The sequence below is a fragment of the Heliconius melpomene genome, chromosome 16, assembly GCF_056956725.1.
Source record: "Heliconius melpomene rosina isolate 202511_hmr_F chromosome 16, ASM5695672v1, whole genome shotgun sequence".
NCBI classification, from domain to species: Eukaryota; Metazoa; Arthropoda; class Insecta; order Lepidoptera; family Nymphalidae; genus Heliconius; species Heliconius melpomene.
Genome location: NC_140404.1, coordinates 6,226,599 through 6,250,092, shown reverse-complemented (window position 1 = coordinate 6,250,092; position 23,494 = coordinate 6,226,599). Strand labels below are relative to the sequence as shown.

General features: G+C 31.9%; 1 protein-coding gene across 4 annotated transcripts in view; it reads right to left on the bottom strand.

Moving 5' to 3' along the window:
• Positions 1-23,494, bottom strand: part of rsh (Rap GTPase activating protein radish) — a 180,718-nt gene that overhangs the window by 47,065 nt on the left and 110,159 nt on the right. For 2 of the 4 annotated variants that reach the window (XM_085199470.1, XM_085199469.1), the window contains 5 exons: positions 18,338-18,446; positions 16,087-16,298; positions 14,585-15,964; positions 9,526-9,614; positions 3,401-3,587 (listed from right to left, as the gene is read on the bottom strand). In XM_085199470.1, the coding sequence (XP_085055596.1) occupies positions 3,401-3,587; positions 9,526-9,614; positions 14,585-15,964; positions 16,087-16,298; positions 18,338-18,372 (1,903 nt within the window). In that variant the 5' untranslated portion in view covers positions 18,373-18,446. The remainder of the gene's footprint in view (positions 1-3,400; positions 3,588-9,525; positions 9,615-14,584; positions 15,965-16,086; positions 16,299-18,337; positions 18,447-23,494) is intronic. The other 2 variants (XM_085199472.1, XM_085199471.1) reach the window with 1 other exon arrangement.

The window sequence follows — 23,494 nt, the reverse complement described above, 5'->3', positions numbered from 1 at the left end:
TTGTCACCAGAATCAAAAGCGTATACCAAATTTCAGATCAATCGGTTAACAGGAAGAGGGTTAAATTTCAATTACTAAATTTGACCCAAACAAATATACAAATAAATAAACAAACGGGGTGAGCTAAATAAAACCGTTTAATAAAAAGATAGATTGTTAATTCTCATTTTATAATTGCGGAAAAAACTTCAATTCTACGTTTTAATTAACTAGTAATACATTTTTACGTTTAATTATTAATACGTTTAATAGGAAATAGGCGATATCAATTATAGCTGTATCTCTATTATAAATTAACTGCTATAGCTACCAGTTTATGTTGACCGTAAATATTAGTTTACTTCGGTTAATCAGAGTTGTTAATTACGAATCAATAAGCAACCACATTGATTTGGGTTTACTAAAAGAAATTTCAATATTTCAAATTTTGATATTTCAAAATATGTAAATAGCTATCCGCTGTATCCCACATATAGCAGGCGGAGAGATCCTTTTGCTATACACCTACACTATGCTCTTCTTTCCTCGGTTTGTCTTGTTAATTAATTAATGAAAATAATTTAGTCCCCGAGTGGGAATTGAATATATAACGGTCGTGTTTACATTCAAATACTGAGCCGTTGGGCCACAATGATTTCAAGCAAGAAAGACACTGTTATTATTAATTACGAGGACTATAGTATCAAAACACGCAGAAAAGATTCAACCTAATACATTTGGAAAGTGTCTTAATGGGAGGGTGTTATCTCTAGGTTCCCAGGTTCCTTCTGCTTAGTTTGCTATGCGTGGAATACAACGTAAATATATTTAGTTCAGCAATTTTCTTGCTAACTTGTAGGCGAAAATTAGACATACATTCTATAGATTTCACAGACCTGAGAAACAACACTTAGAAAAATCTATAATTTAATAAATTCGTCTATAAAAGTTATAATAGAAGTTCTTGAGATGTAGCATATATACGTACCTACATACGTTCTATTCAATTATTTCATAAAAGTTCGCCAAGACTACAACTGACGTGGGTCTTTTGTGGGGGTAGGGGGTGGGTACCTTTAATATTTTATAAAGGTATCACTGGGTTCCGGGCTTGACGCGGCTGTGTCGAAAAAGTTTCTGGATTGTCATCTAACCAGGAAACAGGGGGAAATTGAGTTACCTTATATTTCATTTTACGAATGGCGATTCCGAATATAGCATATTGTGGACTTTTGGTTTTTTTTAATAAATGAATATTCATAATAAAAGTTGTTTTAGTAACACATTTAAATCCTTAATTGCTTAATAAATTACACAATTGTTTTAAAAGTGTAAATATTCTGTTTGAGTATCATTAAAATTAAAAAGTTAAAGCAACTATGTTTAAAAGTTACTAAAATTTCAATATATAACTAAAATAAGAACTAACTAGATATTAATCTAATTATAATATAACATACCGTATCTAATACATTTTTTAATATTTCCACATTTAATTGTCCATATTTCACATACACTCACTGTAAATAATAATTGACAAAACAACAAAACGAAACCTTCGGGCATGTTTCCCCCCTTTTTGATCTGACAGTTATTGAGGGGCGATAGAGGCGGGCACAATGCAGTATGTATAGAATAGAAATCTGAGCTTGAACATTAGTTAGCCGAAATTCACAATAGAAGAATGTTAGAAATTAAAACATAATATAGTATAGTAGTATAGAAGTCCTTGATTGGGCTATAGGCGTCTATTAATCGTAATGTTAATTTTTCTAACTTAAATGCTATTGGTAAACATCGAGTTTATAAAAAATCAAAGGGATCGTGGTCTTCATTTTAAAAGTTAGTGGTGCGCGACCATATTCAAGACAAGTTGACGAAAATTTTCTCTATTTGCTAAGCAATAGAAAAACTTATATAACAAATTTATATCATAAAAACTATATACAAAGTATGCGATAATAATTATAAACATACATACATACAACCAACTTTTATAGTCAAAATGAAATTAAACGAACTGAAATTTCGTAGACCAATTCCCTTGATGCCTAGGATGACTTTTCACGTTTTCGTTTTACGTAAAATAAAAGTTATAAACAATTTTGAAATATTATAGAAAAATGTACGTAGCGTTTTTACAGACTCCCAAGGGGGTCTTGGATGTATGGAATATTATATACAATTCATATGTCAAAAGAAGCTGCAATGACTGCATAGGTACACCTCGCATAGGCACAATTTTACTTCATATAGAAATCTTTTATATGTTACAAAAACATACATTGAATAAGTTTTTTTAAAATATATTGATTTCAACTTTGAGGTTTAAATTCCAATTCATGCTATATACTGATACTGATTCTAGAGTACGATCACGCTGTTTCTCGGATGTAGCAGGGCGGGTTCCCAGGCAAACACAACCTGGGAACCTAGTGTTACACAGCTTCTCAAAGTCAAAAGTCATATTCATAGAGCACATAATATAGGTTTTAGCTATTAGCATGTATAAATGAAAATGTAAGCCTTGTGGCAATTTACTATTGAGTTACCTTGTCAACCATGTTCTCATTCCGCAGGTACGAAATGAAATCTACATTTGAATGTCACTAAAATTGATCATAATTATTCCATTTCATAAATTTGGAACTGTCTTAAAGTACTGTGGGCGAATGCTTGACGTTTATTGCCTCAATTAAGGGGAAATACGAACTCACCTTAAAATCTACAATGGCTGCTAATGGTTGAAAATTTAGTTAGTTTAATTTAAATTATTGTTTATTATATTTTTATCATTAAATGTTTATATTGATTTTGTTATTTCTTTATTTTCGTATATGAATTATTTATTACAGAATTATTTATTTTATTGACATAATAAAATATTGAATGTTTTTTTTTAAATAATAGATTTATATATATAGGTGTTCTTGCTATAAAAACGATCTTAAGTCTAATATTGAATTCTAGAAATAAATGAAAATGAATTGTAAGCAGAATTGCTCAAGTGTCCCTACTCAAGGACTGGATTAATCTTAGAAAAGTATATTTTGTAAGTTTACTTTACTCTTGGAAATATTTGTTATCGAAGTAGCGTTTTCAGTTCGTTAATTTTCTTTAGAAAACTAGAATGACCCCATAGAATAAAGAAGAAAAGAGTTTCGCATTTTGATGCTTTTGTATAAAATATATCCTTATTTTTTGGTTTATATTTATGCATTCACATATTTTCGGTTCGTAAAATAACTTAATTTTTATAGTATGCTTGCAATATTTAATAACTTTTTTCTTAAAATCAAATTCAGAGCAAAATCTAATTTAAATTTACATATTTTTCATATAAGTATATCGCAAACCTTACCTGAGAATTTAATTTTAATAAAAATTGTAATGTTTAAATTAAGAATAAAATATAACATACCTGAACATGCTTGAGGTGGCAATGGAAAGATCAGCGTAGTGGAAGACTTGCGTCTGGCAACTGCGCAGCCCAAAGACTGGGGTTTGAAGCTGCGTAGCTGCTGCATGAAGTCGCTGCACTCCATCAGCGCCACGTCCGCGAAGTGCAGGTCGCACAGGATTTGGTTTTTGAAGCGGCGTGCGCGTTTCTAATAAGACAAGAATAAATATACCAAATATACCAAAAAGTAGGCTTATACTATTTAACCGTTTTAATCACGCATATTCAATAATAGAAACCCGACATTTCTTTCCCTCTGCCACATTTTACCATTGGACCCTTAGGAATAGCTTATATCTATATAATATATAAAAGGACTTGTCCTCACTGACTGAGGTAAGACGCACGCACAGCCGTAACCACTGTGCGTAGAAACGTGAAATTTGGACAAAAGTTTACTTTCGTAATCTGGACATCCACTAAGAAGGGATTTTGAAAAATTTTAACCTTAAAGGGGTAAATAGGGGTTGAAAGTTTGTATGAAAAAACCTTTAAATCGCCACCGATTTTAATAAAATTTGAAATTTAGACTCTTATAAATATTTTATTGAACATATGATTCATGATTTATTAGAATTCACCCCTAAATAAGTAAGCGAAGCTGCGCGCGTCCGCTAGTAGCTATATATAGCTTCACGTCAATCGTACATGGTGGAAACGACTACATTCTTCGTTCGCACAGCGAGAGAATGGAAGACTTATAGACTTCGTCAATGTTATTGGGGGTCTTCAAAAATAGAGTGACTACGTTTTCATTAGGCAAGCGTGTATCATCGTAGACCACAAAACTGAACATCAGGCTTAATGCGGTAAAACAAGGTAATAATAAAATAAAGAAAAAACACTTAACGAAACTTGTTGTCTGTCCTCAAAGACTTTAAAAAGTTTAATTCGAAGAAACAAATCTCTACAAAAGCCAACAGCTTTGCAAAGAAAGTGAAGGTCTTTTGTTTACGCGAAACGAAATTTGATGCAGTCTTTTGAACCGAGCTGTGGCGCTTTAAACTTAATTTACGTAACGCGTCCTAGCATTGGCCAAGAGAAGAAGAGTGACCTATATTGTTATTACAAAAGGAAAATATATGTATATTTATGTTGCTTTCCTGTTTTTACACAGAAATTATTGTTGAACAGAGAAGAAAGAGAAAGATCATTGAAGAAAATTGGTACAGGATCTGATTGAAAGCGACGGTTGTGGGTTTGATTCCCATTCGGGTCACTCACTTTCTACCCTGCTACGTAGTCAGGATATATATGTCAAGCTAAAGCAGAGTAAGAGATGATCAAATATGGATATATGGATCAATACTAAGATTTTGTTTAGGCTTAGCAAATGTACAATATATATAATATTATATTACTACAAAGAATAAGTACACAATAAAACAGGACATGCGACAAGCTTTTCACTAAAATAATATTTATTGGAACTTCGATAAGCAAAGGGATCATTGAAACACATCTACCAAATACGTCAAAGGGTTGACCAAAAAGACTTACTTTCATAGTAAATAATATTTTAAATGGAAAATAGTTTTAATAATTCCATTTTTCTAGATGTATAAACTTTTTTAGTTTAAAGACGACAAGAGTTTTTTTAAGTCAAAAGAAGAGATAAGTAAGTTTTTTATGATTGTTTTAAGCAAAGTAACTAATAACTTATTGAAGTTATAAATTTACTAAGAAATATGTCTATCATTGATTTACCTAACATTATCATAAATTAAACATTCTCTAATAATGTTATATTAAACTATTCGTAATATTAAAAAAAAAAAAATTTTTAATAAATTCTTTTAATAATTGGCTTTGTTTCTGATTTCATATTAAAATACGTTATGACTAGCAACCAACTAATTTACACATTTTAGAAAAATAGCTGATTCACAGAAGTTAAGCTTCACAAAAAATAAGGAAAAAAAAAATGTTTTCACTTTTAAAAGAAATATAAAAATTGCAATCACATTTAAAAAATGTCCATCGGATATTTAAGTACTATTGAACGTCAATACTTATTTCGTTCGCGGAAATATTAAGGCATCCATTAGACAGACGCCGCTTCTGACACAGCTTTTAACACAATTTTCTTAATGTCGAAGCATTCGTCGTATAAGCACTTCTGTAAATAACTTGAGATAATTACTTAATTTTTTTTTGTAAAATCACGAATGAAAACGACTAAAATACTTATAATTTCATAATATTTCACAAAGCCATAGCTTTACCGTCATCTATGTAAAAAGAGTTAAATATATTCTTTAAATGTAATTACATTATTTAATTTTATTCTTATTGTGCTTATTATAATTTTAAGTCCTTGTCACATTCATTTGAAATTACTGAATTATTAAAATTGAAATATTATACAACCAATTACTTTATTCCATATATATTTTAACTATAGTTTTTTGTCCTCTTAATGAAATTTAGTTATCCATAAATCGTAATAATATATCAGAGACAGAATTCTATTAATAATAATCAAAGACATAGATACTATTGAAATTGCAAAAAATTGAAATGTTTAAAAAATCTTACGAGCGAATATAATCAAAACATTGTTTTCTCAATAAGCAAATGATATGTATGCCCTTCTCGTTTGTCATATGTTTAAATAATACCAATCATTTTTTTCTCACATTAATTATAATCATGACAAAAATTCTTATAAAAATCTCTATTTGCCTTCGGCTCTCGAGTCCTTGTAATAAGTGAAACTTAGCAAAACTTCAAAATAATATTTTAGTACAATTCTTGCCTCAAAAATAAAACTACTTTAAAGACATAAAAATCACGTACATATCGTATAAATACGATTGTACACGCCCAATTGTTCATATAGTTGTATAAGTGATTTATTGGGAACCTAGGACCCCACATGGAAGACACGCCGTTGGCCACCTTCCGCCTAAATTTTGAGACATTCCGTCCTGAATGGCGTAAATCATCACTACGCTCTACCTTGACACCAGAACGAAGGAAAACGAAAATATTAAATATTTCCTTGGGTGAGCACCGTGACCCTGCGTCACTACTGGTCTCAAGTCGTATAATATCTATTTAAATATAACGAATATATAATTTTACCTAATATATTTAATTATAAATATTTCTAAAACACCATTACTTTGGAGCATTCTTCTATCTTCAAAGCATTTGAACAAAATCTCGGGCATTGTTTAGCACTTTAAGCGTTTCGTGGAACTGATTGGTACTCTATCAGGCGATTGCTGTAATGGACTTCATTGTGATTCCTTTGATTAACTTCGTCCAAGGATAGGTGGGCTGCTGACTTCTTTGTTTATATATTATGTAGGTTAGAAATATTTTATTGTTTTAAGTACTATTAGGTACCGGAAATAATTTCTAAATAATAATACATTTGTACGGATTTGTATTGAGGTTATTTAAGATTTTTTTCAATACTTGTCAGGAGTTGTAGGTAACAAAAGTTGTTTTCTTAATGTATGATATAATAAACCAGTTAAAAAATGTTAATTATACGTTAAATATTTTGGCGAAAATATAACTTAGGGTGAATGAGGAATATAATTTTAATTAAATATATAAAACAGTAACGTATCTTACGATGGCGATGGCTATGGATAATAATTAGTTGAAATTTTATTGATAATTAATGATATTTATAAAAAAGTCGTTTAACAAACAAAAATTATACAGGGCAAGACGTTACATCATCTGTAAACCACGAGATGTCTCTAAATATGAGGAAAATAAAAAAATGGAGTGAAAAAAGTTTCATGAAAATAACAAAATACTAGATTTTTAAGTAATTTATTAAATCTTCAACGCTATTTGAGCTCTGGTCTTATATAATGATGTTTTATTACAATCTAGTAAAACTGTTATTGTTAAGAAGCAACGAGGAATGAGAGTAATTGTAAATAGAATACTTCAATATGAGTATTCTAACAACGAGCTTCATATGAATTTATTAAAAATTTTCTAATAATTTGAAAATAATTAAGTAAAATAAAAACTTATACAATTTTTTAGGGTACTGGGTACTTACTTGCTATATTATTTCATAAGAAGTGATAACTTGCAGGCATTTCATGGCAAAAAAATCGTAGTCCATTTCATAGAAAATGAATACAAAAAAATTATCAAATTATTATTATCGGTCCACAAATTTAAACTTATCAAGTCTTATAAATTGTACTTCCAGTTGGCATACCATATTGAAATTGGTACGGAACCCTCAATATGCGACCCCGACTCGCATTTGACCTAATTTTTTTTGTTATCGACAACACCTACATAAGAGAAATTGGTCAGTAATAACGTTTTCAAATTCGTCTAAAATAAGTTTGTTTAGGCAAGTCAAACACCAGCTTTAATTAAAAGTCGGTATCAACAAATATTATCTTAGGCACTGTTATAATTCCGTTGGATGTGTTACTCGGTCAATAACTTCAGATCACGGTATTTTTATGATAACTCTATTTATTCTATTCTCCACTTTTTGCCCATATTTATAGAACGCACCATTGTGCTAAAGAGGACATAATTATTGACTTTTTTGTCCCGCATACAGCAGGATAGTCAGGAATCACTAGATTTACACTAGTAAAGACTCTCCGTTACCCATTTTCTGCTGAATTTCAGAGAGATAGAGTCACTTAACACCACGCTTTGCCTCGACACCAGATCGAAGATATTTTTTTGTTATTATATATTTTATTGTCTTTTTTGTCCCGCACACAGCAGGTAATGTAGAGAAAATTTAATTATTGAGTTCATACACTCTACTCTACACGAACTCCAACTTAATTTAACTCGCTTTTTTTCTTATCAGAGCTGAGTTAAGATAATATATCAACATAATTACGATGTGTTGGCAGAAAAATATCATCATTTTATTTTTTTGTAAATATTTTAATACCTTATAATATTTTATTTGCTTTTCTATAAAGATTATGATATAAAAGTTATGACAGGCAGCCGATAGTGCTTTCTCATACTTAACTATGGTCGTCGGATTTTATGATTAGTGTATAATATACTGAGAGCCGTCGTGGTGTAGGGGCACTGTGAACGTGTAAACGTGACAGGTTGTGGGATCGATTCCCACTCGAGGCAATGAAATATTTAACATATTTTCATTTCTTCGGTCGGATGTCGACGCAAAGTGTGGCGTAGAGTTCAGTCACTTAACACACAATGCCTCCAGAATTCAGCTAAAAATGGATAACGGTAGGTTCCTGACTATCCTGCTGTATTCAGGATACAGTGTGACGAAAAATAGAGAATAGAGATATAAAATATAAAGTACAATAGATCATTAAATCGTGCTTATACTACGCCTGAGATAACAATATAAATAGGCGATGTATTTATTTTTTATTTCTTCCATGGAATTTCGACAATAAAGGACGATAAGTAAGAAGTAGTCCTTGTTTATAATTATTTGTTATCAGGGGTCCGGATACAACCGGAGTTAGCTAAAAGTTAATGAATACTTAGTAATAGAATTTATATAAAATGCTAGTGGTCTACAGTCTACACTATTTTTTTTTTTTATTTTTATTGTAAATAATTTTATTATTGTTTTATCCTAATATATCATTGGAAATAACAAAGCCCGAACTTGTTGGGTGACAATTGGTAGAATTCAAAGCCTATATTGGCCTCGATCGCTATTACAAAATAAGTTTAATTATAAACTCACTGTAAATATAACTATTTAGCTCATACTATATTAGGGTCCAATTTCCACTTAAAAATATATAATTATTAAGAAATTAATAAAAAATAAATATTTTCCATTTTTCCTTCCTCCGGCAATAACACAATAAATTAAATTAAGTTCTAGGGGAACAGGAGGAAAATTACTCAATACGTAATATCTGAAAATTTAGGCGGTTTATGGGAAACGAAGTGTCTTAAGTGCATTAGGTTCCAAGTCTACCTTGCTATATGCGGTCCATAGCATGAAGCTAAAAAAAATATTTCCTAGAGAAATTTATCGAATCCCATCAAATAAGGTGAAAATTGATATATTTCCCATCTACGCCATTATATTGTAAAAATTTACCTAAAAGATAGTACTATATACAACTCACCTGATTGGGCCCTGTCAGGTTCAGCCCACAGGAGTTGCAGCGAAGACATTCCTCGTGATAATGGTTGTTGTCGTACAATGGGGACGGTTCTGAAATATAACTTGTATTAAGAAATTTCAACTATGTATATTTATAGAAAGAAGACATAAAGTTAGAAAATAGATTATTAAGATTTTTAAAGTTTTAATTGTTAGTTGAGCTTAATTTCATTATCTTTGCCCACTATCCATGTAATTAAAGTTCATTTCAATAAGGCACTATTAATGTACAACGAGATTTTAAATGAAAAACCAAAACAATCTAATCTATACAATCAAATTGAATCCCATAAATCCGTTGTAATCGACTTCAACAAAATAAATAATAGCATTGAATCCTAGTATTTGGTAATATTTCAAATGATCTCCAATATAGATAGCGCAATCATCAATTAATTTTATGAACCGTACATTCGACGAAAGGTAAATATGATAAAAAGGTTATGTTAAAATAAAAAGAACAATATCTCAGTTAATTTAGTATCTATTGGTAAAATATTTTTTTATGTATTCATAAAAATGACATGAGAATAAATGAATACAATGGTATATCGAGGAAATATATTTAGTGGAGACAGAGAAACAGAAATGACAGTACGGTAACAGAGTTAACGCTGCTTTAATTGCTTATTTTTGATGAGATGATAATTGTTGACATGCTGAAATTGCTGCCGTCTACTAATCTACTTACTAGGTTAGTAGAACAACGAAATGAATTATCGATATGTCTATGATTTGCAAAAATTGAGAAAGGTTGTGCAAACTATAGCAAACAATACAAAGTACGCTTACATAAGTTTTGTTATAGATATTATATGGCCTTTTGACATGGTATTTATTTTTAAAGCTGATATTTATGTGAATCGAGTTAAGAAATGCATTATTACTAAAATAAGTCGCTAAATATTGTTCATAAAATTTATAAATATTAAAAATTTATGTAAAATTTTAATAGTCCTTTTTGTCTTAAGGTGCCTGCCAGATTTTATTAGTTGTATTTAGAAAATTAGCAAAATAGATTTTTTAGAATCAATGGATTTCTAATTCATTTAGGTGCATGAATATTTTAATGAACAATGAAAACTTGTATGAATTGAGTGTATGCCAAATTGCTTGGTCGCTGAAAGTGAAAGCGTTTTACCCTGGCTAGACGCCAAAGGGCAGACTAGCACCGCTGGGAGGAGTGCCAAATTTTCGTGAAGTTTTCGTAAATCCTATACTAATATCACATTATAGATACCTATTATATATTTCCCTGCATATTTTCTCCCTTTCATTGAACAAAAGTGTTCACAATATGTGCCATACTTATATTTTTATGTAAATTATATAAGGCTCTACCTTAATTGTTGTAATATCTACAATATTGTTTTAGAATTCCATTACCTTATCGTTGGCACTTTTCGAATAATAAAGTTATCATAATTTTATACAAATTACTTAGCTATACAAATATCATAAAAGGTACTAACAAATTTTATTGTAGTACTAAAAGTACGCAATACAGAGTAGGTTATAATTAAAGCGATCACAGGCAGTAAAATGAGCAGTAAATAGGTATTTCATTCTTTATTACTCCTGATACGATAATGTTTATTTCAAAATAAGTCGTTTTGCAAATAAAAAATAAGCTCATTACGTTTAAAGGATACATTTGTGAGGTAAATCTACTTTCATTTACAATTTTATTTTATGATACTATTTATTGTGTTATTGCTTTTCAGATATCATAGTCTGAATATTATAGAGCTTTTTTTAGAACAACGAGTTACGGGTAATTCTGTTTTCTAATTTAAAAATTCAAATGTATATGAAGGACAGAATCCTATCCCTAGGATCTCTCGGATCTTCGTTCAATGTAAAGATTCTAGGGATGGTTTACATTTCGGCTTCGGATGAATGATTAGAATTACAGCTATGATACCACAGGTATTCATTAAGCATTCAATAGATCGAAAAGTGGATATTGGCTATTATTCTACGTCACAGTTAACAAGTGAAGTCAAGTTTAGCTTTATGCTTTGTTTTTGAATGAGATAAACTATTATAAAGATTATTTAAAGAACTCATTTGAAATATAACCGTACATAATAAGCACACATGTATTGTGTGGAATAACTAATAACGTTACTTTTTTCAAAGATTATAAATAACCAACAATTAAAACCTTTGCGTATATTTTTTTATTATTATTATCTATTTGCTGTTGCTGTTTACGTCTTCTCCTACTTTTCAAAAATTTATCAATACTGTTCCGCCAGAAATTGGGCGGTCAGATATGAATGCAATATCAAAGTCACCAGTTACTTTTTAAGTCCTTTTGACTGCCAAATGTAGAGTAGAGAGATATAGTTTAACTGAGAATGGAAAGATGGTGTTCTGTAGGCAAGAAGGAGGATATAGCGGATTCTAGAAGACTTTATATTCTCTTGAAGTCCATCTTTACTTTCACTTGGTCTTGCTCCATTCTTGGCAGCAATTTGAATGCATTTTTAGATTGCTGTCGATAATATAATAAAAAAATGAACGGAGATGACTGAGAATTCTTTTATAATGGCAAGCATTTTTTTTGGTTTGGATGTCCTCTATAAAAAGACTCTGCTGAGCGTCGAGTCGACGTCAAAATTGCCATTTCTTTGTAAACCACTTTCCGTGTTAGAATAGTCTACATTTTCTCTTTATAGTAGAAAACGAATTACATATAGATTATACTCGTACATATCTATTTCATATAATCATTGAGATGAATTAAAATAAAAATATAAAGAAGGAGAAATAATAAGAATACAAAATAAACATTTAGGGAAGTATTATCATTTAAATAAAAAATACTTGGATGGTCCATATATATTTTTTTGCTGTCTCTCATTACACCATAACATTTATAGCATCTGACTTCTTCATAAACAATAGAGGCGAGAAATTTACGTGACAATACTTCGTGATGGTTCCTGTCACGAGAACACTATCGTAGACACTCATAATAATGTCAACGTGACAGCAATATGCAATCGAAATGATATTTGATCTATCCAGAGAAACTTTTGAATTCCTGCTCGTGGAGACAACAGCTCAGTAGATACTGAGCTAAGATTCTTGTCGTTTTGAAATAGTTTTTAAATAATTTTAGTTCATCCTTCCAAGTATTTACATACAGTACAGTCAAAGTTATGAATTTATTTTTAGTTTCTTTTAAAGTTAATTTACGTAAATATGAGAACAAAGTCCGTCTGTCAGGTTTTTTTAAGTCTTGTGGTAAACGCCAAATCGTTTGAAAATGATCAATCATTTTAAGTAGAATTATATTGTATTTATTTTAAAAGGAGTAATATATCATTTCATATTAGTTTTTGTTGGATAACTTCTTAAAAGTAAGGTAGCAATGTTAAATAAATTAAGAATAAAGAAAAGGATGAAAAATTGAGAACCAAATTATTAATTATGTAGGAAATATAAAAAAAACACGTTAAATCATTCTGGAGTTCTCAATTTAGATAAATTAAGGACTTAAAATACATATGTAAATAAAGTTCCTTTAACAAATTTTAAAATAATATTATTAATATTTTCTATTATTAAAAATTTGAACTTCAAAAAGTCTCTTAAACATACAACGATTTAATTAAAAAATATTAATATTAGATTGAAGATATGAACTTTCGAAGCGTATTGTTTGTTATTTGTAAACCGTTACTACTATTCACGAAAATAACAACTTCAAGATAAATAAAGCTTCTAATTTTAATAACTTCTTTAATAGTTAATTTCGAGGCTATGTAATTATTATCTTATATTAAGAAACTCTTAGGCTCAACTCAGCTTATTTATATTAATCATTTTATATTTTTAATTTAATAGATTTTGTATAAAGATTAAATATAACAAATTATAATTTATAACTTACCATTGTTTTCATATAAAGTTTTTTATTTATATTAACAAAAAGCGTCTCTATTAAAAGTAAAAATATTCGTTAAGCTTTATTAAACTAATTGGTGTTTATATTTACTTTTACATTTAATATCTATTATTTTACAAGCAATTACGTTAATATTACTGTCTAAATGTCACACCTTCACACAATGTCAGTACCAATTCACATCACTTGTATAATAAAATTAATAAATACAGGCAAAAAATTCTAAAATAGACTACAAAATATATTTCGTTAGTAGGCCCTTTATTAGGAAAACCTGTTCGTTGTAAAGTCAATTTCTACTGATGGTCCGCAAATATTTACTCGCGATTTTAGCCTGTCAACGTAACGTTGTAGGTTATTCGTTGTATGGATGTCACTTTCGTTTTAGTAAACATGGCAGCGTTAGTGGGCAACAGATGACGCGGGCGTGCGAGCCTGCGCCGGGCGACCGCGCTCATCTCATCCTCCTCAGAGTCAAAGGTCCGTGCGAACTGGCCGCCAGTTCAAAGTGGCTGTGCGCTCTGCCCGCCTAAACTGACGAGGGCGCCACTGTAAAAACCTCTCCCGATGATGAAACTCACCCTGGTCCTGCTCGTCGATAAAGCAGTCGTGTGGGAGAGAGATATCGAAGGTACGAGTGAATCGATTGGTTGGCGGAAATGGGCGGGGACCGAGCACGTGGCAGATCCATTTGTAATATGAGATGGGGTTGTATAGTATGTTGATAGTGTATTGTTGTTCAACGTATTTCGAATTTTCCCCGCTACGGGGCGCTGTCATCTTGGAGTCGCAAGTTACTTTATAACATCGGTATTATGCTTGCCACTCTACTACTATTGTATTTAATATTTTTAAAAATATGAAGGATTATTTTTAATAAGTTGGGCAGAGGTAGCCTAGTGGTAAGACACTTCGCATCCCACTTGCCTCAACTTTTAAGACATTGTTTATTTGTGTTTGCAAAACTTAACGTTACGATTTATTTTGTTACTAGAGCGAGGAAATGAAAATAATTGCTGCTCGTAAGTAGGAATCAAACCCGCAATCTTATCACATGAAGAATTTTTATTTAAGAATAGAATTGTTATAGTGTTTTTCTTACCAGTTTGTGTGCTGGAATCGAAGAATGTGCTAGTAGTTTCGACAGTCATGGTGCCAATGGTTCCATCTAATATTTGTGTGGACGAATCGCGGCGGCCTCGAGCACGCATGCATGCATCATCACTCTGTGAACTTTGCCTACGAAAATTACGGCAGCGTATCATTTCTTCCGTAGTGGACTGTCTTCGAAAACCACGTGCTATAAGTATTTCTTCTGTAGTAGATTGTCGTCTAAACATAGTTCTTTCAGGCGGTCGAGCACAAGGGCTGGGATCTCGACTAGAACATGAACTTGATTCAGGACTTCGTGCTCGACCTACTCGAGCACACGATGCCTGTCTCCTAAGCCGACTCCGCCTTCTGGCTGCAGAAGGACTTAATTCACCTCCACCAGCCCTATCTGGACTAAGCTGGTTTCTCTCACGGCGGGGACGTGCTGCTGAATCTGGGCTTAACGAATCTCTTCTGGCTTTTCCAGCATCATCTGGATCCAATGACGGACCAGAGTCTCGACGTCGTGTCCCCGGAGGACCACTAGGGTCATCAAAAGCTGTTGCTTGTCTTTGTAATCTGCCTAGTCGACGTTCTGGGCTGGCTGTTGCACGCGAGTCTCTTCTAGCTCGGCCACACTGCGTTGTTGAATCTCGTCGAGCTCCTAAGTTCGGCGGAGTTTTCCCGCTAGGAGTTATTGCTTGTGGCGCTTGAGCAGATTGAGAAGCTTGCGTTGTTTGCGTAGCATTAGTTGTAGGTACTGTGGGTGACGTAGGTGAAGGGGTAACTGCCGACGTTATAATAGTTGGCATAGTCATTGGTGGGCAATCGCCATCGCCATGTACAGTCACTACGGTTACGGTAGGTGGATGTGATGTAGGGCCTGGATCCGAAGATGCCTCTACAAACGATGGAGGACCCGGAGTTGGTGGTGAAGCTCTCCTCTTCTTATGAGTAGCAACTATTCTTGGTGGTGGAACCACAACAGAATCACGTCGGTGACGATGACCCTCAACAGAGTCTCTACGTTCCTTGCCGTCACCAGAGCCACGTCTTTTGATGCGTCGTTCCCTTGATGCCATAATTGTTGTAGAGTCCTTGCGTTCTAAATTTGTTGGAAAGTCAGATTTAAAATCATGTGGGACAGCAGCCTTTGAATCACGCCGCCTAGAGACTGAAGATTTAATCCCAGAATCAGCTGAAGAATCCCGACGACGCCGAGGTGGTGGTTCATGGCGAGTCCATGGTAAAGATCGGGCCAAATCTGCTAAAGTTTCGCGTCTTGAAAGTGGGGCTCTCTGTCGTCTCGGTGCATTACTTCCACCACCGCCCCATTCGCGAAGTATGTCTGTAAGCTGTGCTAAAGAAGAACGTCGACGGCGTGGTCCTCCTATGAAATAAAATTAAATGCTTATTTTTTTACAGTGAGATTACTTACAATAAATATAAATTAAAAATATGAGAAAATTATATATTATATATTTAGTATACGATTAAGTAGTAATATTTTACCTCGAGGTTGATCCGCGACGTCGGGCTCTGGTGGTGAAAGGCAGCACACCTGAGCAGCAGAATCTCTCCGGTTGCCTAGACGTTGTCGTAGCGTATTCTCTTCTAACGCGGAACGTGTCAGCTCGTCCCATCCATTCCCTCCAGCCCACACGAGCCCCACTTGGTGAGATAAGATCGGTAGATTGCAGACGAAGCATATTGCCGTCATTGTCCTGTCACATAGGAAAATACACGTTACATATATTGAAAAAAAAAAGTTGCAATTAACAAATGTATTTATGAAGGTAGATTATTTTAACGAATCTAATTTTAATGAACTACCCGACAATCACTCACGCTTTATTATTATGAAAATATATAATATGATACATGTTGGCACTTTGAGGACTACTTCGTATACAAAGCGTGAAGGCGCATATCACGCCCTTGTTTTCGCATCACCGGCCTGATAACTGAACGCGGTGCGATATTAAGTAATAACCGCTCCCATGCGTGACGACATGTGTATTGTATCAATATACTATTGATGGTACATTCAAATATTTTCTCCTTTATTGATATTGTCATTTGAATTGATCATCATCATCATCAACAGCCATCTTTTGTACACTGCTTAGGCCTTCCCCAATTCTCGTCACCACACTCAATCCTCAGCTCGATTTGAATTGATATTGCCAAAATATTAAAGAAGTAATAGAGAAGAATTTACGAATTCCTAAGACTAGATTAGGAAGATGATAATGTTTATCAAGGGCGCTTCTCCTGAAGGTGTAATTATATAAATTTATCTCAGGATATTGGTATGATTCATAATAAAGCGGTGTTATTACGTCGTCAGGAACGTGATGTGTTGATAAGCCTATCTATTGCCTATTCGCCTGAATGAGTCTCTCCCCTGGAACGTCTAAGAACGATTTGGCACTGCATGGAGATGTACCAATATTTGACGAAATGGAAACTTTCAGTGTGTTCAATCGGTTCAAAATTATCTGTTCAATGAATTTCAAGTGATTGTATACTAAGCAAAGTTTGGCTTTAATTTGGTTACTTCGTAAGTTTGATTGAAGCTTTAATTGACAGTGAAAGATGAATATCTATAATATTTCGCCAGTTATAAACAAAGGAAAGGTCAACTTAAATTTGCTAAAAAAATAATAATTTGCATTTCAATAGATATTTACAAATAAAATAATATTTTCTTAAACTATTTAACTATCTTTTACAGCTTCACGCGCTATGCCGTATATAGCACGACAAGCAGAGGGAACTTAGTGCTAAGACACTCCATTCGCCATTTTTTGGCCAATCATTAATATGTGATATATTTGTGACTAACATTGACAAAAAGATTGTTTTTCATTCTGTTGTCTGAAAACGCATGTACTTAATGTCTCATTATTTGTAGATTTTATTTATATATCTCTTTTTATATAAAATTGTATATGATAAACATAAAAACAATGAATAAAAAAATATTTTACACTATTCTTCGAACTTATTTTTAAACTAAGCAATAATGCTGATAATAGCTTCTAAAGAATCGCTTAGTGTGCTTGGTAATTCTTAGGTTAAAGCTTGCTATCTAAGACATAATCTATTGGCTCAAGCAGTATGTCAAGTGGCTGGTTGACACTATAATGTTGCCACAATTATTTATATAATATAAAACATTTGCATATGAAGTATATTAGGCCTGTGTTTATAAACCGCTCTTAACCCTAAGATCGATCTTGAGATTTCTCAAAAATAATATATCTAAGATTTAAAACGGTATCTTAAGATCGATCTCAGACTTTTTTTTTATATATACAGACCTTTCTGTGCTTCTAGATACTGATTAAATTAGAATTATTTCTATGCTTACCTCTTGAGGTTTACCGTTGCAACTATAATACGATATGTTATAACCTGTTGACTAGTTTACCAAAGCTGATAATCATGGCTTCCATATATATTCCATGCTAATAAAAAATGTATAGATGTTTTTTTATTAAATTAAGCAGAAACATGCATGCATATAATATGATGACGTGCATACATGGTTACACGAGTCAGTGTTCTACAATTTAATATTAAAAATAAATACCTTATAAATACCAAGAATAAATCTAAAATATTTTTAGTGGCATTATATTTTATTTCACATTTTTTTTAGATTTAATAATTAAAATTCTTAGATGTATTCCTCTTTTTTTTTCTAATTATCTATCAATAGCACAGGACAATATCATGCTAGGAAGATCCGGGGAACCTGTAGTGCCGTAGTCGAGGTGAAGGGGATTGCATGTCGAAAGCCGAGGCATGGGGGCGAGGCTAGTTCAGGGTAATTCGACATATATCACATCAAACACTTTGTAAATCTGAAACAATATTAGGTATTAGTCTGATTAGTGTAAAGTGTGTAGTTTTTGTCCACTATATGAACTCCTATCTATTGATGATGTATGGAAATGAGTGATATTTAAATAAATGTGTATGTATGTGATATGTGGAATTTCGTGCAGAATAATTAATTATATTATTTTTTTTAAAAGTTTAAATAACATTATTATTTTTAATATAGTTTTTTTAAATATTTAATCGACGTTAAAATGTTGTATAAATAACACATACTAAGAAGATATGATATAAATCTTACAAATTATTACTTAAAGCTTTCATAGTATCTCGTAGCGACACGAAGTGTTAGGCTTCTGTTAAAGCTAACCAAGAGCTTTTATATTTTTCAATAGTATTAAGCGCAGGCGATAGATGGCGTAGCTTCTAGTAATCTGATACATTTTCTGCACAGTGCTGGTAGAGGTTCCCAATATATGGGATAGATGGCGTTGCTTATTTTTTTCTGTTAGTTTTCCGATATTATTACTTAAAATATAAATAATATACAAAGTATTTAAAAAATAAAATCAACATCATATTTTTTTATTTTAACGATTAGTTTTTTCATATATAAGTGAATCTACTCATTAATAATAAATTACGTATTACCAATAATTTTTATTAATTTAATTGATTCCTTGAAAATTTGCCAAACGATATAAAAGCATGACCTTAAGATATTTCTGTTAAAACAATTTAAATTATATAAATTATTAACAAATTAAGTCAGTCATTAAATTAAGGGTTCCGTCAAAGTAGATATTATACTGATTTAATTAATAAGTTCCAAATATTATAAAGTAAAAACCCTATACAAATACTACAAAGAGATTTGCTCTATACTTGTGTCTTTACTGAACGGCAGTGTAGACTTTAACTTGGTGCTCTTAAGCTTCAAAATAGCATCAAAAGTTTCTATTTAAGTAACAAAGTACCAATTGAGATTTCAACGTTTTCAATTTTACCCCTAGGTATGTTACCAATTAATTTTCTTAGCTACGTTCGTTAAAGCAGCCCGAAATGAGACTCTAGACACAAAGCCTTTTAAATGTTAATATTTGATATAAGTGGCTAAGTCGGCGGCAATCGTTTAAATAGCTGAAATAGCGCTCAAAAGCATTAGTGGAAGTATTATTTAGCAAATTTGTCTAAAAGTGACTTTTTAGACGATTAATTGGGGGCAATTTATGTTGGATTTTAAGGAAAATCGCCGGTAATACAGAGAATAACGTTGAATAAGTGATTTGGTAGAGAAATTTAAAAATACATAGACATTTTCATTTTTTTGTTTAAAAGTACATTAGGATAGCAATGTTTCGAAAACTATATAGAAAGTGGCGAATGGAGTGTCTTGACAATAAATCCCAGTTTCCTCTTTACTTCTACATTCTCTCCCTTCTTCGCGATATATATAAATCTAATAATTTGATTTAGATGTTAAATTTCACTATTTCATTCTATTTTTGTTAGTTATATGTTATACTAAGTATATTTTTCTTTAATTTTTTTCTTTATTTTTCTAAAAGTCACGATCAAAAACTACCAATAAAACAGCCAGTTTAGTTAAAGCCACGACATTTATTCGTATAAAACAATTAATTTACCAGAAATGACAATTGTTTGGCATTTTTCAAAATACTCAACAAACGAGAATGGTGTCCAATTTAGATTGGTTTTTGATTGATGGCCAGGGGTAGAGTTTTAAATGAATTTGCTCGCTTTCCCTCCCATTCCCGATAGTATTCGCATACTCTCACTTTTATTCGATCGTCATTTGAATATGACTTGATTAGTTTTAATTTTCTTTAGCTTCTTATTTATCATAACTGGCAAATGAATATTTAATTTCCCCTAGCGGGAATCGAACCTATTATCATCGCGTTCACTATCAGACTTTATTTTTTAGCCAATTATGTATTAGCGTTTTGTCTTTTATAATGTAAATCTAGAAAATAATGTCAAGAAAATATTTATTCTAATCTGGTTAATAGGTCCAACGATTCTTTATATATAATTTATTCAAAAATGTCTAAGATAACGTTATAGCAACTATTAATAAGTTATGATTGTGGTAAAGTCAGGGGTAAACATAATACCTACTATACATATACTCGTACTATATGTTTTTTAGCTTCTTGCTGTACCTCACATATAACAGAGAAAACGTAATGATAGAGAAAACGTAATGTTAAGACATACCGTTTCCGACTTTCCGTCCAATTTGTAAGAATTATACCGTCGCATAGCCGTTGGTAACAAAAAAATAAGCAAGGAAATAAATATAATTGATTCTTCCTAGTCGGGACCGAACTCCCAACCGTTCTTTGTGTTCACAATCATACCCTTTGCCACTGTGTCATGACATCCTCAATAAATAACTCTAACAATCTAATATAAGCCAACAAATATTTAAAATTAAGATAATATATTTTAGAAATAATTTAGAACGCCCAACGACCATGTGCAGTGTTATTTTAATATCCACGGCCATTTTTGTTGATATTTTTAACATAGCTAACATTTTTGTCAAGGTTTTATAACGTTTTAGCAAAATTTCATTTTTTTCTTACTGTCAAGATGAATATTATACGAGTATTAAGAATGTATATCCCGGTATTTGAAGGAGGCAAATTATATTAAAAATGCACTTAAAATTTCTTGTTGCTTCCATTATGTAGATTATTCATATACGAAATTGATTGACTTTACTTTGGTGTTATTATTTAAGATTTTTATTATTATTGCATATAAAATTCAACGTGTTCACTTTCTCTATATTTAATAAAAAAAAATCTGTAGCTGTAATATTAGCTGTATCCCGCACGCAGCAGAGTAGGCAGAGGGAACCTAGTGCAAAAACACTCCGTTCTCCACTTTCTGCCGAAATCCGGAGGTATTGAGTGTTGAATGCCAGAACTCAACGCTTTGCTACAACACCAGAGCTAAGAAATGAAAATATAAATGTAAATAAATAATACATTTCCTCGAGTGGGGATCGAACCCACAACCGTCACGTTACAGTCACACCCTTGTGCCGCTGCGCCACAACGGCCAGAATGATATTGGGGGACGAAATGTCTTAATAATAGGTTCCCTGAAATAAACGAGACAAAGAATAAAATTGCTTTACAGCCAAATAGTTTAGGCCCAACCTGTATACATATCTCCTTACCTTGACATTTAAATTGAAATCTTGAGATGACACATTTGTAATATGATATATTAGGTTTCCTTAGCAAGTTATACTTCTCTGTCAAGCTTTGTGCACAGTTTCGCTGTGAGGAATAGTTAATTAGGTTACGTAACTAGTTACTGGAGTATGCCTGGTATATGGTTATTCAATTTCACCTCTATTTAATTATATTTAAGTTGAAACTGATATTTTGAATGTAGATGGTAGAGGTATGTCATAAAATAGGAATACAATTAAATATATTAGAAAATATTAATAAAATTACTATTTCTGTGTTTTTAATGGTCTCAAGTAAGGTCATTTTGGCGCAGTGGGGTAGAGTCTGATTGTAAATGGAATGGTTCTGGGTTTGGGTGTGTTCTTATGGGAACGATAAAGCAATATTTTAATGTTAAAATTAACAAGTTTAACACAGAGAAGAAACAATAATATTAAATATTTCAATTCCCTCGAGTGGGAATCGAACCCACAACCTGTCGTTTACAGTCACACTTTTGTGCGCTACACCATGGTAGTTTCAACTACTTTATTTTATTAAATTATATATATATTAAAGTTATTATTTTTTAAGTAAAATATTTTATCCGCTTTAATGAAACGTTTCAAATAAATCAATTCATTTATGTTGAGAAAGCTCCAAACAAACTTAATCGCCCCTCTTAGAGGTTAAATTTCAAGAAAATCTTTTCATAAACAATATTTCCATCGTAAGATCAACATTCCAATTTTCAAATATCTATCATCAATATTTATATAAAGTTCAATTTAATTTTTCTTTCAGTGGAAAATAATTCCATAATGAAAACATATATATTGTTTTTAGCTTCACGCTGTATCCCTATCAGGGTAGTTGGAGAGTACGGAGCGCCAAACACTACGATCTCTGCATTCCTTTCGCCACGGCCAGGTGACCTCACACAGGAGGTCCTCACACATGCCCTCCGGAGAGTCCTTCCTTCCTTCCATGCCTTCTTTTTAAGGGACCTTTCTCCAGAATCATCGACACCTACTGTGTTCTCAAAGGACAACCTAGGTCCCCGAATATTTTCTTACTTCTCACTTTTCCTTCGTAAATCATTTTTGCCGTTCTTTCACACCCATTTGTTCGTCGTGCCCAAAGTTTTACAGATATTCTTCTTCTTTTTACAGACATTCCTCTTCATTCTTACTGTGATCCTCACTATTATTTGTCATTCTGTGTATTCACACATTTCACTAGGGATGGCATTTATCTTTTTTCTCAATATATTTATAGTAAAATAAATAATTTATTATAATTATATCGAAGCTTTCACTAATGAAAGTTTCATTAGCTTATATTAGTTGAATGAGGTTTATTTAAAATAGTTATTTATAAATCGAATTCACAGCATTCAGATTTAACAGAATGAATGTATATCAATTTCCATTTGTATACAAATAATGATAATACGTTATATACGGTACAACACATACTCGTAAATATGTATATACGCTATAATGATTGTAGAGGCTTTATATTTATATAAACTACTTATTAATTCATACTCAATAATTAAACCACCTACGTGTTCTGAAATAAATTCGCTATTGAAATATTTATTTCTGTATATTATAAAAAACATATATTATTTTCAGGGTTCCGTACGTCAAAAGGAAAAAAAATTGGAAAAACTTACGAACTTTACTTATTTTCAATTTCACGCGTTTTCCTGCAAAAAGCAGGGAAATAAGAGGGTATCTAAAGTGATTCAACGACGCACTCTGTTTTACTTGAGCTTGGTCTGAATGGAGATAGAAACTATAACAACTGCGCCACAGCCTTCACAGGTTAAATTATTAATAATTATTATATTC